At 36.1% G+C, this 15,654-nt stretch overlaps 2 protein-coding genes across 2 annotated transcripts in view; both read right to left on the reverse strand.

The window, feature by feature from the left end:
• LOC120416907 (fatty acid hydroxylase domain-containing protein 2-like) overlaps window positions 1-15,654 on the reverse strand; it is a 22,743-nt gene that overhangs the window by 1,282 nt on the left and 5,807 nt on the right. The gene's annotated exons all lie outside the window — the stretch shown is intronic.
• Window positions 7,080-8,881, reverse strand: LOC120430557 (E3 ubiquitin-protein ligase MARCHF5-like). Its single transcript, XM_039595672.2, has 2 exons — window positions 8,593-8,881; window positions 7,080-8,345 (listed from the first exon to the last, which is right to left on the reverse strand). The coding sequence occupies exon 2, from the start codon at window positions 8,342-8,344 to the stop codon at window positions 7,346-7,348; it is 999 nt and encodes a 332-aa protein (XP_039451606.1). The 5' UTR covers window position 8,345; window positions 8,593-8,881; the 3' UTR covers window positions 7,080-7,345.

Raw genomic sequence — 15,654 nt, forward strand, 5'->3', positions numbered from 1 at the left:
AAGATTTTCATAAGTCTACATCTTATGTGCTGCCTGATTTGAGTATCCACTAGGCTCTCGCGATTTTCATAGACAATCTTATGACCGTCACAATAAATTCATATGGTTATAACTAAACTTTACTTATGTATTAGGTCCACTGTTGATAGACTATGGACTTCATAAGAAATTCTTATGGAATTCATCTGTAATTTTTCAATGGTTTTCGCGTATGATGCTAGTGTGAAATTTTTTGACATTTCAAGATGGCGAAAGGACGGATCGAGCAGACAATTTTAAACGCTCGCTACTCCAAATCGTCCCGTAGTTCGTTCCGGTAACTACTTTACAAAGCTGCCGCCGCCGTTATGAGTTTTACCGCGACCTCCAAGACACAGGCAAGTTCTGTGGCGGGTGTTTCGTGGGTTTTGGTTCGAAGTTGAATATTTTGTTTTGGTATTTTAGATAATATCAATGGCCGTTAGTTCCGCCGGCGGCCCTCCCCAGCATCCTCCAGAAGAATCCGGAGAATAGCATCGGTGAGGGACAGTTCCGAGCAGCGGTCGAAGGTTTAAGTTTGATTGACGTGGTCATGCCGAAGGTGGTGGCCATCCGGCAGAACATGCCGAATCACCAGCAAAAAACGATTAAACCGGAGACTGCGGAAACCAACGGGACGACGAGCAGTGGAAGAAAATGAAGTTTTGGTCATATTACGATAATTTAAAAAATATATACGTTTAAAATTTAAATAAATTTTTGTTTTCATTCAATTAAAAAAAAGAAAAAATGGGTATAAAAAACAATGTTTATTAATATAATCTCCATGAGCATTGTCATATATTCTTTACACAATTCCATCTATGAATATCATAAGATAACTCAATGGAAATCTTAATTGACGGCTTTGTCAAATTTCCCCTCCCAGCCATAAGAAAATCTTATGACATACGAATAAAATCCTGATGTCGAAAGGTCATAAGACGTTCTTATGGATTTTGCCGGTACTTTTTTCTGAGTGTAGGTGAACGTGATGCCTCGATGTAAAGCAATCTTGCTACTTTTGACAGCGCTGCGCGCTAGGATCTACACACCCTGATAGTTGAAGATCCTTGAAGGCTGATACTCAGTTCGACGCCAACATTTCAAAAGGCATCATGTACATTTTGACACTTTCTGGGTTATTGCATATTCTGAAAGTACTCCTAATAAGCTACCTCTCCACCAAAATGAGCAAAAGTTACTTCAGTAAGGTCTGTTTAATCATGATTTTAAATAAAGTAACATAAACAAAATCTCTGCCATCAGCAGTCCTGTTTATATAGCCCTGTCAACCTGTGAAACAAAATTCTACATGAACCTCGTGACGAAAAAAAAGCATCATGAACAAAGCGCCATGTACATTCGGCGAAGAAAAACGAATCATAACAAAGCGTCCCCTCAATGACAGAAGGGTGACATCGACGTTGGTGATTTCAAAGGAGTTATGTTTGTTTTTACTTAAATAAAATTACGGAAATGATGTTTTATTGAATTTGGATGATCAAGTATCAATAAAAGCAACGTTTTTCATCGTTTGTTATTATAAGAACATCTTATTTTGCTTTTATATTAAAATGGGAATTGAAAATGGATGCTCAACAATCAAATCCAGAGTTTTTTTTTGAAAAGGACCAATAAACTATTGTCTTTCATATGTTTATAGGACCTAATCAAAAAAAACTCTTGAAATGCGTTTTTCTCAAAACGCATGGTTTGTACATGATGCTTTTTGAAATGTTGGCGGCGAGTTGTCCCAATGATCCACACTGTCGGAAACGAAATGAAGTAAACCGTGAGTAAACCAGACTGAAAATAAACTTGACAATAATCACACAAATACTCGCACAAATACCTATTTTTTTAACTGAAAATTTCATAATAATTTTTTGTATTATTCAAAATATGGAATACAAAAATTTCAAAAATCCCAAATAACAAAAAAATTAAAAAAATATAATGGAAATTTCAACAATTTTTTAAATCTTAAATGAGGAAATTCAAAATAAAAAAATATACAGAATTGAAAAACAATTTCAATATATAAAATTTGAAGCCTAAAAATTTTCAGAAATTACAAGTCGAAATTTCAAAAGTATTGAAAATCTGAAATGTAGAAATTTGAAAATACAAATATATGAAAACCTCGAAATTCTAACATTTAAAAACTCTTTTTTTTCCAAAAAAAAATCTAGAATGAAAAATTAAGAATAAAGGAATTTTAAAAATTTAAGAATTCAAGGAATCTTACACACCAAACTGTCACTACCGAATTCGGTTAAATTTACTGAAATCTGCACTTCTGAAATTTCAGTAAATGAAAACTTGCTGAAATTTCAGCAAACTTTGACAGCTCCATACAAATTTTTACTGAAGTTCAGCGAAAAATTAACTGAAAAGTTCGGTAGTGCAGTTTTCAGTAAATATTAACTGAAAACGAACATCAGAATTTGCTGTGTAAGATTTGAAAATTTAGAAATTTAAAAATTTACAAATCTACAAATTTATGAATTTACAAATTTATAAATATTAAAAACTATTAAAAATTTTAAAAACATAAAAATTAAAAATTCCAAAATTTAAAAACTTAAATTTTGAAAATTAAGAATTCAGGAATTTAACAATAAGGCTTTCTAGTCAGAAATTTACCAACACATTCAAGGTATGTTAACATGGCAGCTGAACGTTTGTTTGCATCGTATTTACCATTTCTTTCTAGCAAAAGTTTTTTGTCAGGCGACTTCTAGCTGGTTTTGTTTTAACTGACCGCCCGATACGTCAGCCAACATACTTCGCAGGGCTGTAACATCTCGAGCTCGATGATTGTTTGCATCAGGACACTGTGGCGAGAAGTTCATCATTTTTGGGTTAAATTATATTTTTTTCCACTGGGTCTAGAAAGCCTTATTTAAGAATTCTCGAGTTTTTTTTGAAAAGGTCCTATAAACAAAATTTTTAATTTTTGCTTTTTGGGTGTTTTTAGAACCGCCTTGAGTCAGGGGTATTCAAAAACACCCAAAAAGCAAAAAGTGAAAATTTTGTTTATAGGACCTTTTCAAAAAAAACTCGAGAATTTAAGAATTTAAAAATTTATGAATTTAAGAATTTTAGAATTTAAGAATTTAAAAATTTAAGAATTTAAGATTTTAAAAATTTTATAATTTAAGAATTAAAAAAATGTATAATTTAAGAATTTCCAAATTTAATAATTAAAGAATTTCCAAATTTAATAATTAAAGAATTTCCAAATTTAATAATTAAAGAATTTAAAAATTCAAGAATTTAAGAAATTAAGAATTTATGAATTTAGGAATTTAAGAATTCAAGGATTAAAAAAATATAAGAATTTAAGAATTTCCGAATTTAAGAATTTAAGAACTAAAAATTTAATAATAAAAGAATTTGAGAATTTAAGAATTTGAAAATTTAATAATTTAAGAATTTAAAAATTTAAGAATTTAAGAATTTAAAAATTTAAGAATTCAAAAGTTTAAGAATTCAAAAATTTAAGAATTCAAAAATTTAAGAATTCAAAAATTTAAGAATTCAAAAATTTAAGAATTTAAGAATTTGAAAATTTAAGAATTTAAGAATTTGAAAATTTAATAAATTAATAATTTGAGAATTTAAAAATTGAGGAATGTAAGAAATTGAGAATTTAAGTTTCCAAAATTTAATAATTTAATAATTTAGGAATTTAAGAATTTAGGAATTTAAGAATTTAAGAATTTAAGTATTTAAGAATTTAAGAATTTAAGAATTTAAGAATTTAAGAATTCTCGATTAAATTTTCAAAAGGCCCTATCTGCATAGGAAACCCATGAGGGATAGGTTGTTTTGAAAATTTAATCTAGAATTTAAGAATTTAAGAATTTAAGAATTTAAGAATTTAAGAATTTAAGAATTTAAGAATTCTCGATTAAATTTTCAAAAGGCCCTATCTGCATAGGAAACCCATGAGGGATAGGTTGTTTTGAAAATTTAATCTAGAATTTAAGAATTTAAGAATTTAAGATTTTAAGAATTTAAGAATTTAAGAATTTAAGAATTTGAGAATTCAAGAATTTAAGAATTTAAGCATTTAAGAATTTAAGAATTTGAAAATTTAAAAATTTAAGAATTTGAGAATTTAAAAATTTAAGAATTTAAAAATTTAAGAATTTGAGAATTTAAGAATTTAAAAATTTAATAATTTAAGAATTTAAGAGTTAAAAAAATTAATAATTTAAGAATTTGAGAATTTAAAAATTTATAAATTTAATAATTTAAAAATTTAAGAATTCAAGAATTTAAGAATTCAAGAATAAAAGAATTCAAAAATTTAAGAATTTATGAATTTAAGAATTCAAGAATTTAAGAATTTGAGAATTCAAGAATTTAAGAATTTAAACATTTAAGAATTTAAGAATTTGAGAATTTAAAAATTTAAGAATTTGAGAATTTAAAAATTTAAGAATTAAAAATTTAAAGAATTTGAGAATATAAGAATTTAAGATTTTAAAAATTTAATAATTTTAGAATTTAAGAATTAAAAAAATTAATAATTTAAGAATTTGAGAATTTAAACATTTATAAATTTAATAATTTAAAAATGTAACAATTCAAGAATTTAAGAATTCAAGAATAAAAGAATTCAAGAATAAAAGAATTCAAAAATTTAAGAATTAAAAAATTCAAGAATTCAAAAATTTAAGAATTTAAAAATTTAAGAATTTGAGAATTCAAGAATTTAAGCATTTAAGAATTTAAGAATTTGAGAATTTAAAAATTTAAGAATTTAAAAATTTAAGAATTTAAAAATTTAACAATTTAAGAATTAAAAAAATTAATAATTTAAGAATTTGAGAATTTAAGAATTTCAAAATTTATAAATTTAATAATTTAAAAATTTAAGAATTCAAGAATGTAAGAATTCAAGAATAAAAGAATTCAAGAACAAAAGAATTCAAAAATTTAAGAATTAAAAAATTTAAGAATTCAAGAATTTAAGAATTTAAGCATTTAAGAATTTAAGGATTTGAGAATTTAAAAGTTTAAGAATTAAAAAATTAAAGAATTTAAGAATTTGAGAATTTAAGAATTTAAAATATTAAAAATTTTATAATTTAAGAATCAAAAATTTTAATAATTTAATAATTTAAGAATTTAAGAATTTAAAAATTTAATAACTTAAAAATTTAAGAATTCAAGAATTTAAGAATTCAAGAATAAAAGAATTCAAAAATTTAAGAATTCAAAAATTTAAGAATTTAAGAATTTAAAAATTGATTTATTTAATAATTTGAGAATTTAAAAATTTAAGAATGTAAGAAATTAAGAATTTAAAAATTTAGGAATTTAAGAATCCAAAAATTAAAAAAAAAATAATTTAAGAATATATGAATTAATGAATTTGAGAATTTAAAAATTTAAGACATTAAGAATTTCAGAATTTAATAATTTTAAAATTCAAGAATTTTAAAATTTAAGAATTTAAGAATTGCAGAATTTAAGAATTTAGGAATTTCAGAATTTAAGAATTTTTATATTCTGATTTCATAATATCATAATTTTAAATTTTCATAATTCCAAAATAAATAGGCGCAAAAATTTCTTGACCGCGTTCCTTCCGATCACCACACACCAATTTCTTATTACTGAATTCAGTTCAATTTACTGAAATCTGCACTACTGAAATTTTCAGTAAATGAAAACTTGCTGAAATTTCAGCAAACTTTGACAGCTCCATACAAATTTTAACTGATGTTCAGCGAAAAACTAACTGAAGATTTCAGTAGTGCAGTTTTCAGTAAATATTAACTGAAAACGAACATCAGAATTTGCTGTGCATACTTCGTTTGAACTTGAATCTAGCCAGTTCAATGTCAATCAACCATAAGGTAATGCTAATTTGACAGGCAAAGCGTCATCGACGACATCCGTTCTATCACCGATTACTTCCCATAAAAATCAACGGCAAGTGCACCAACTCGCGATCTCGCTTATCGGTTGCGCTTTTGTTTGTTATCTTGGCGAAAAAAAGAAGAAGAGAGAGCCCGCTTCAAGTTGATACTCGCGTATATTTACCAACAGAAAGGCAACGGTACACAGCGACTTCAAGTGGTCCGTCCACAAATATTGCTACGAAGCTTACAGGCTAACATCACACACGCACACTTTGTTGCATTACATCACAGATAACGCCGTTCTACGCCGGTCGGAGATCCTGGTCGGAGGTCATCAAAGCGCCGTCTCGTAGACCCCTCGAGAGCTCTGCTGCGTAATTGTTGCGGTTCCAGACTGATTTGAGTTGCTAGTAGTGGTCACCTCAAGCTGTCCTCGACCACTGCAATTGGCGTCGTCCGGGGTGATCTGGAATGTTCCGGATTGTTTTTTCGGTTTTTGGCGATTTTAACTTGAAATGTTTCATTTGACAGCTGTTTGGTTGATCTGGAAGATCAATCAACAATCAAGTAACCTCGCTCCTCAACTGTCAAATGAAATGTTTCAGCTAGACCCAATAGAACGCGGAAACATTTCCAAGCGCTTAACTTACCGCGCCGTACTGATTCTCCGATCCGCCGCTCACTTCCGGCCGGAACACATCCCCGAGCGAGGGTCGTATCTTGGGCCGGGACTTGAACTTGCCCGACTGGGACACGGAGTACTTGCGCTGCAGACTCGTGGTGGACGGTTCGTGGTTCTTTTCGCGCAGCGTCATTCTGGATGCTTCAAGTAGCGCAGTTGGTCACGAATTGATTGTTATGATTGGGCAGGTTCTGGACGCGGTCGTTCGGGGGCCCCCCATATAGATAAGGGTTTCGGGCGCGCGTGGTTTTATCAGGGAGGATGCACAAATACAGCCTGCGGCGAGGATGTTGGAGATAAGAGGCAATTGGCTGGATGCAATAGTGTTTAGGTGCGACCAATATTGCCCACGACGACGTGATAATTGTTTATCGATTGATAAGGCCGTTTTTGCACAGCAAAATTTGTCTGCGACTATTTTGGGAAACTCCATCATGACATCCCAGTTTTGAATCATTTGAAGACAGGGAATTTCTCTACCAAATTTTCTCCTATTTAGGATTAAAACCAATAATTTTATTTACAGAAAACAGTGATATAGGTATAGTGAACATTTAACAGTAGTCTTTAGAAATTCTAAATATCTCCGTCCCCGTCAACATCAAACACGACAACTTTCCAACTTCCATTCGGCTCACAAACCCGCCAGGTGGTCTCTCTTTGGCAACCTCCGACGACGGCAACGGCTAAAAAAGTTTGCATAAAAAATAGACTTTCTACTCTTGTGCTTACGGCGGCGTCCTCCTCCTCCTCCTCATGCCTAGACCCTCGGCTGGCCGGCATTCTGTTCCGATCGCTGGGGTCCACTGCTCGCGGCGGTGTACTTTCGTATGTTTTCCGGCGTAAAGTCCAAAATCCGGCGCTGTTTCTTGCGGTTGTACTGCTTCTGTCGGTAGTAGATCTTGAGCGCTCCCTTGATGGCGACGAAGGCGAACCCGCCGACCAGGACGCGCTGGAAGTTGTTCTGAATCGAGTCGAAGAAGACTCGCCCCACGACGGACGAGACCGTGGGCAGGAGCAGCGCTCCGCACAGGACCCGGGTGGCCGAGACCGGATCCGAGCTGACGACCGTACCGGGCGGTAGCCCATTGGTGGGAGGCTGCTGAGGCGAGGACTCGCCGCCGTTGCCTCCGCTGCTGGAACCGTACGCGGGGTCATCCTCGAGCGACGCGATCGGTAGCAGCAGGTTCAGCATCGGGAACTTGCGAACGCTGAACGATTTGGTCTGCAGGAAACGCAGCACAAACTCTTCCCATCGGATCATGCGTCCCAAGATCAAGCCCACCGGAATGGCCGGAAGTCCGATCAGCAACACGATCGGCTCAGCTCGCTCCATCAGAGCCAAACCTTCCTCGTACCCAACCGTCTGCAGAACGGTCACAGCGCCGTACGTGACGGCCATCCAGTAGAACGACCCCACGATCACCCCAGCCGTCAAGAACGGACTAATCCGCTTGATCATAGTGTCGATCCCTTCCAGCACATTCGCCAGCGTGCCCATCGAGGGCAGCACGATGATGTACTCGCTCTGGCACTGCGGACAGCTGACCCGCTTGAACGTGTTGCCCTTCTGCTTCTCGTCTACCCAGCGCTGCAGGCAGCTCTGGTGGACCCACTTGGTAGCGCCCCGGCAGTTGCACGGCTGGACCCACGGCGCCAGCTTGTCGTCCTCATCCGTAGCGAAACAGACCCAACAGTACCGTTCGTCTGCCACTTCCGCCTTCGGTGCAGCCACCACCACTTCCGGCGTCTCGGCCATGCTGCAAGGACGATTGTCAAACTTTAGCCAAGGCACAAACCCCCCAACCGTCACAATCGGTGCTGGTTCGAGTCTTGGCTAAATTTGCTCACGCAAAATCCCCCTCCAGCTTGTTATCAGAACCGATTTTAACCCAGTTAATTCTTCGATAGCTCAGTTGGTAGGGCAGCGAACGCCAGATTCGAACTCAGCGCGTCGATTTTTCCAGAAAAAAAATCGAAGCCATGAACTCTGAACCTTGCACTTACCTCCTTCTTCGCCTGTTTGTGTGTGGGTGTGTGTGTGTGTGCTTCGGAATCAAAACACTGCTGCTGCAAATCCCGTCCCTGGATGACCTTTGAGTTGCGGGTTTGTCAAATCAAAGTTTCGCAAGACCTTATTTTGGGACGCACCTCTGTTGCAACCCCTTTTCAGCAGGCGACAAACTCTTGTGACAAGAGAAAAACAGTAGGCGGCTAAGGTTTGCTGCGATTGGCGAAGAAGTTGGCCTGCAGTTTCGTCACTATTTTATTTTTCTTACTCTTTTTGATTCAGGCTTTGAGAAACTTGCATGCAGAACATAAACAGCCGCCCGTCGCGAAATTTGACACTTGTTTGAACAGCCGCCGCGATTGACAGGAAAGCGACGGCGGCGCGGGGGAGATACCTTCTTCTGTCAAAGCGGCTACAACTTGTTTTGGAGGAGGTTACACTCAAAATTAGAATTATTGTTTTTGAAAAGGATACATGCACCATTTTTTTTAACATCACTCAAAAAAATTATTTTGACAAAGAACTTTGTCCTAAGGTTTCTATACGGGGTGTCAATCCAAAATTTTCGCGAAGCGAAAACGTTACGTAACGAATTCCCCTCTCGGCAAATTTCCCCTCTTTTTGGTGCACGCTGGTTGGATGAGCGAACGTTTCCCAATCAGTCAATCGAGAGACGTGAGATTGATGTATCTAAAATCACCCCCACCTCATCATTTTCGGATCGTCGACGAGCCAACAAAACTCGACTCGGTCGGTCCCGAAAATTCATTCTATTGCTGGACGTCGACGAGAACACATCAGAAGCAGATGGCCTGGTGGCCCGGTAGCAGACGGCCTGGAGGTCCTAGAGCAGATGGCTTGGAGGCAAGGACCAGCTAAGACATGCCAGTCGCGGGAGTCGATCATTGGAACTGGCCACCACCTGGACTGGAGCGGCCGGAGGCCCCGCGGATGTTCCGATGGGGGGACATTTGCCCGGACCGTAAGAGTTGGGGCAATATGGGTATCAAACTTTATGGTTTTTGATATTGGACATGAAATTTGACATTTCGGCAATAGTGGCCACAATCTGGAGTGGCCGGAGGCCCCGCGGATGTTCCGATGGGGGGACATTTGCCCGGACCGTAAGAGTTGGGGCAATATGGGTATCAAACTTTATGGTTTTTGATACTGGACATGAAATTTGACATTTCGGCAATAGTGGCCACAATCTGGAGTGGCCGGAGGCCCCGCGGATGTTCCGATGGGGGGACATTTGCCCGGACCGTAAGAGTTGGGGCAATATGGGTATCAAACTTTATGGTTTTTGATACTGGACATGAAATTTGACATTTCGGCAGCAGTGGTCACAATCCGGAGTGGCCGGAGGCCCCGCGGATGTTCCGATGGGGGGACATTTGCCGGACCGTAAGAGTTGGGGCAATATGGGTATCAAACTTTATGGTTTTTGATACTGGACATGAAATTTGACATTTCGGCAGCAGTGGTCACAATCCGGAGTGGCCGGAGGCCCCGCGGATGTTCCGATGGGGGGACATTTGCCGAACCGTAAGAATTGGGGCAATATGGGTATCAAACTCTATGGTTTTTGATACTGGACAGCAGTGGTGTCACGGTTCGCTTACTCGAATCGTGGTTCAAACGATACGTCATGACGCTCATGATTGCGAACCAAGCACGAGCGAACCACGATCCGAACGCCTGCCGTGGTTCGCATGAACCCTTGCTCTCTCATCGCGAATGAGAGTGAGAGGGACCATCAATGAGCGGTTCGCAATAAGAGCTAAAAAACAGCACTCAGAGAAAAACACTTCATGGTTTTGACAACAGAAGGCTACGGCAGACGGCTTAAGTGACTATGGAGGGCTACAGTGCATGGCTGCAACAATTGGGATGTCCTGGGTTTTCCAATGACTCCCTGGATTTATTATCGGTGGGTACACCGCCGTAACAAGCAAGAGGTCTGCGGTTTATGACTGCAGATCATACCCGCATAGCTCCAGTGAGTATGGTAGACTTTTTTATATTATGTTGTTATGTCCTGGGTCAACAGAGGACTCCCTGGTTCCTTGGGGACCATCCACAAACGTGGACACTTTTTTTGGAAATCCCCCCCCCCACCCCCCATCATGGACAATTTCCATTCAAATTATTATTTTTTCCATGGAACGTGGTTAATCGCCACAGCCCCCCCCCCCTCTCACCCTAAGGTGTCCACGTAGTTTATGGGTGGTCCCTTGATAACTTTATCGTTAACAAATTTGAACAATTTTGTAGGAGTGAAGAAAAAAAACAAATAAGTTTTTCTATCAGTGCCTACATTCTCCGTTGGCGAACCGTTCGCTGAACGCTCTCTTTACTCCGTTCAGAGCGGAGCGGCTTCGAGCAGAGAAATGATGATCGAAATTTTGGTTCGCGAACCGTTCAAATCCACCGCTCTGAGCGTTCGATAAGCGCTCACCCGATAGGTTCGTCGATTGAGTGGCTGTGATACGCTCAAAAGCGAACCGTGACCCCACTGCTGGACAGTTGCATTTGGCCATTATCTGAAGTTAAGCAGTTAAAATAAATTGCTTATTAGGCAGGAAGTAATAAATAGATTACTGCGATACACATTTTTTTTTGTGCCGCTGCGAAAATCTTTTTCTGGAAATTTAGAATAACTATCCCGTAATTAATTAGAGCCCTGTAAAGGGCAGTTCTAATGTCTGCTATTAAAATTTCCTTTGATGCCGCCGATTGCTTGCAACAGGCTTGCAAAAACATTCCCGCATCTTGGTAACTTTCGAGTGGTGAAGAAAAGTCAATTGATTTCACCTCGATTTCTATTTAAGCTCCACTTGCAATTTCCGTCCCGTTAGTTCGATAGGACGTTAATTATAAGGGAATCTTGGGGAAATTTGGACCGGACATTCTAATCGAAAATTTCAACAATCATCTTGCAAAGTTCTTTGCAGGCCAAGGGTGCATGATACTGATGATACTCGTCGGTTGACACACCTAGGCGAGGAACATCCCGGAATGAGCCCAACTACATCCGTAGTGCTGTTTGGACAAAACAGCATGGCTCTGGTTCCTTGCAAGTGTCCTATTTTCTTACCTCCACGTTGGCTTGGTTTAGTCATCATGATGACAAGGTGTAACCTAGCTGGTGGCCTGTGGAAACGACTCGTAAACCTTTGACCAGCGAGGGTCAGAGTGGAGACGGCCAAAAGAAAGGGGCGCGACAATGTGGGAAAGGGAAGTAATTTGTGATTGTAGACGGTATTGTTTTGATTCGCAGTATGTTGAGTCAACTGCTGTGGATGTACCTGAGCATCGCAGAACGGGGTTTCTCTTCTTTCCATTTCAACTAACAGCTATCTTCTGTTTATTTTGTTTCACTGATTTTCTAAAACGGCTTCTGTTTACTATCTTCCATTTGATTTCGATTTTACTTATTTGATTCTCTTATTTCTCAACGCTTTTCTACTCTATTTTATCAATCGATGCTGCTGTAACAATCTGTCTGCGTTCCCTTAATTTGGCAGCGATGTCAATTTTGTTTATCATGTGCCTTTTCTTTATTTATCTATTGAGCAGTTCTCTACGAAATCGGTCTTTTTTCTTCGATTTTAATTTTTGTATTTTTTAATCCGGCTGAAACTTTTTTGGTGCCTTCGGTATACCCAAAGAAGCCATTTTGCATCATTAGTTTGTCCATATAATTTTCCATACAAATTTGGCAGCTGTCCAAACAATAATGATGCATGAAAATTCAAAAATCTGTATCTTTGAAGGAATTTTTTGATCGATTTGGTGTCTTCGGCAAAGTTGTAGGTATGGATACGGACTACACTGGAAAAAAATGGTACACGGTAAAAAAAATGTGGTGATTTTTTTATTTAACTTTTTAGCACTAAAACTTGATTTGCAAAAAAACACTATTTTTAATTTTTTTTATTTTTTGATATGTTTTAGAGGACATAAAAAGCCAACTTTTCAGAAATTTCCAGGTTGTGCAAAAAATCATTGACCAAGTTATGAATTTTTAAATCAATATTGATTTTTTCAAAAAATCAAAATGTTGGTCGCAAAAATTTTTCAACTTCATTTTTAGATGTAAAACTGAATTTGCAATCAAAAAGTACTTCAGTGAAATTTTGATAAAGTGTACCGTTTTCAAGTTATAGCCGTTTTTATGTAACTTTTTTCGAAATAGTCGCAGTTTTTCATTTTTTTAAATTAGTGCACATGTTTGCTCACTATTGAAAAAAATATTTTTGAAAAGCTGAGAAAATTTTCTATATTTTGCTTCATCGGACTTTGTTAATACGACCTTTACTGCCGTTCTACGCATAATTGTCCCATGTCAGTTTTGGTCGATTTTGACTTTATGACATTTTTTAGTTTTTTTTATGTGTACTTTAAGAAAAAAACATAAAATCTGGTACTTTGTTCGGAAACTCATTAAAAACAACACCAAGTCTGTTTGTCCCATCGTTAAACTTCTACGCATAATTGTCCCACCAAGTATTTTCTTACACGGAATCATTAGTTTTACTAAACATTATGTCTTGTTTACCTTTTGTAAAGCAAGAGAATCACAAATAAAGGTGATAAACTGCTAACTGGGGTGATTAGGGACACATAGGGCGAATAGGAACCCACAGGACAATTATGCGTAGAAACACAGAAATCGGTCGAAAAATTTCAATCGCGTTTTTCTCAGTTGCACTTTTTTGAACATGGGACAATTATGCGTAGAACGGCAGTTTAGTTGCTGAGATATTGCTATGCAAAGGTTTAAAAATAGGAAAATTGATGTTTTCTAAGTCTCACACAAACAGCCCACCATTTTTCAATGTCGATATCTCAGCAACTAATGGTCCGATTTTCAATGTTAAAATATGAAACATTTGTGAAATTTTCCGATCTTTTCGAAAACAATATTTTCAAAATTTTTAAACCAACACTAACATTTTAAAAGGGCGAAATATTTAATGTTTGGCCTTTTTGAAATGTTAGTCTTGATTTGAAAATTTTGAAAATATTGTTTTCGAAAAGATCGGAAAATTTTACAAATGTTTCATATTTTAACATTGAAAATCGGACCATTAGTTGCTGTGATATCGACATTGAAAAATGGTGGGCTGTTTGTGTGAAACTTAGAAAACATCAATTTTCCTGTTTTTAAACCTTTGCATTGCAATATCTCAGCAACTAAATGTCGTATCAACAAAGTCCGAAGAAGCAAAATATAGAGAATTTTCTCAGCATTTCAAAAATATTTTTTCCAAAAGTGGGCAAACATGTGCACTAATTTAAAAAAATGAAAAACTGCGACTTTTTTCAAAAAAGTCACCTAAATATGGATTTAACTTGAAAACGGTGCACTTTATCAAAATTTCACTAAAGTTCTTTTTGATTGCAAATTTGATTTTACATCGAAAAATGAAGTTGAAAAATTTTTGCGACCAATATTTCGATTTTTTGAAAAAAATAGTATTGATTAAAAAATTCATAACTCGGTCAATGATTTTTTGCACAACCTGGAAATTTCTGAAAAGTTGGCTTTTTATGTCCTCTAAAACATATCAAAAAATAAAAAAAATTAAAAATAGTGTTTTTTTGCAAATCAAGTTTTAGTGATAAAAAATTAAATAAAAAAATCACCAAATTTTTTTTACCGTGTACCATTTTTTTCCAGTGTAGTCCGTATCCATGCCTACAACTTTGCCGAAGACACCAAATCGATCAAAAAATTCCTTCAAAAGATTCAGATTTTTGAATTTTCATACATCATTTTTGTATGGACAGCTGCCAAATTTGTATGGGAAATTATATGGACAAACTAATGATGCAAAATGGCTTCTTTGGACATACCGAAGGCACCAAAAAAGTTTCAGCCGGATTAAAAAATACAAAAAAAAAATCGAATGACCGAAATCCTAGAGAACTGCTCTATTTGAATAATTTCTCATCTTCCCTGTAAATTGCCCTCAATACAATCTAAGCTTGTTTGTTACCTCTTTTTATTAACTGTTGTTAATTTCTATATCTTCTTCATAAATTACTATCTTCCTTTTACTATTGATTCTTTACATAGTATATTTCCTTCACTGTCCATTGTTTTGAAACTTCACCTTTTTCTTAACAAGTGAGGTTCGAGCCCTTACTCAATTTATGGAATGATTAAAGGATTAAAACAAAAATTTCTATTGTACTTTTGAAACACTTCTCTAAAATGCTTAGGACCAAAATATTGTAACAAAACACCGCGACAGAAGAAATAGCAACAGATAAACACGACTCAACACTAGGAAAGACTCAGGAGAAAACAATACACAGTAAATAACAATTAGTTTTTGAATTCAAACTAAAAATATAACAGTTTGAATGGTTAGGCGCTTATACTTACATCAAACCCTACGTAATGTACCACCCACGGCCGAGTTAAAATGCGTAACCGGAAAAGATGGTGTGCATGCCTGGCACGAACACTCAAAGCGTGTTCTAGCGTGTTGCTCGTACTGACTCAGAGCAAGGGTGAGATGTAGGTGTAAGGGCAGTGCGTGTTCGTCGGGAACCTGGTGCATAAGATCGGTCAAGGCCCGTTCTTATACTGAAAATTGCGAATTGTTGTTTTTAAGTTTATAAATTTGAAATTTTGGTCTGGTTTATAAATTTGAAACGTTACCATATCGAAACACTTCAACAATATACACCTTGCAAAATTTAATCAAATTGAAGTCGACAACGTATTTTTTTTAAATTTTATCAGCACCAATTTGAGGAATGATGAAAATACTTTTATTTATGCCTTAATAAATTTTATTATCCGATTGCGTGTCAAACAATAGTATTGTTTTAGATTTTTTTTGTTGCAATATTAGAGATAGCGATTTTTGTTCTTCGTTCTCAATCACCGGCGTTAAAATCTGCGTATTTTTTTGTTTCTGTGTAGCTTTTTAGTGCACAATTCTAGTTCTCCATTCGACCCGTCCCCCCACACTCACAAGTAGCTTCCACAAACAAGGAAAAAACATAAATCAAACAAATTCAAAACAACTAATCCA

The sequence above is a fragment of the Culex pipiens genome, chromosome 1 (genome assembly GCF_016801865.2).
Source record: "Culex pipiens pallens isolate TS chromosome 1, TS_CPP_V2, whole genome shotgun sequence".
Classification (NCBI taxonomy): domain Eukaryota; kingdom Metazoa; phylum Arthropoda; class Insecta; order Diptera; family Culicidae; genus Culex; species Culex pipiens.

What these genes read in the sequence shown, in the direction of transcription:
- LOC120430557 (XM_039595672.2), bottom strand. Translation starts at nt 8,344, where the DNA reads ATGGCCGAGACGCCGGAAGTGGTGGTGGCTGCACCGAAGGCGGAAGTG.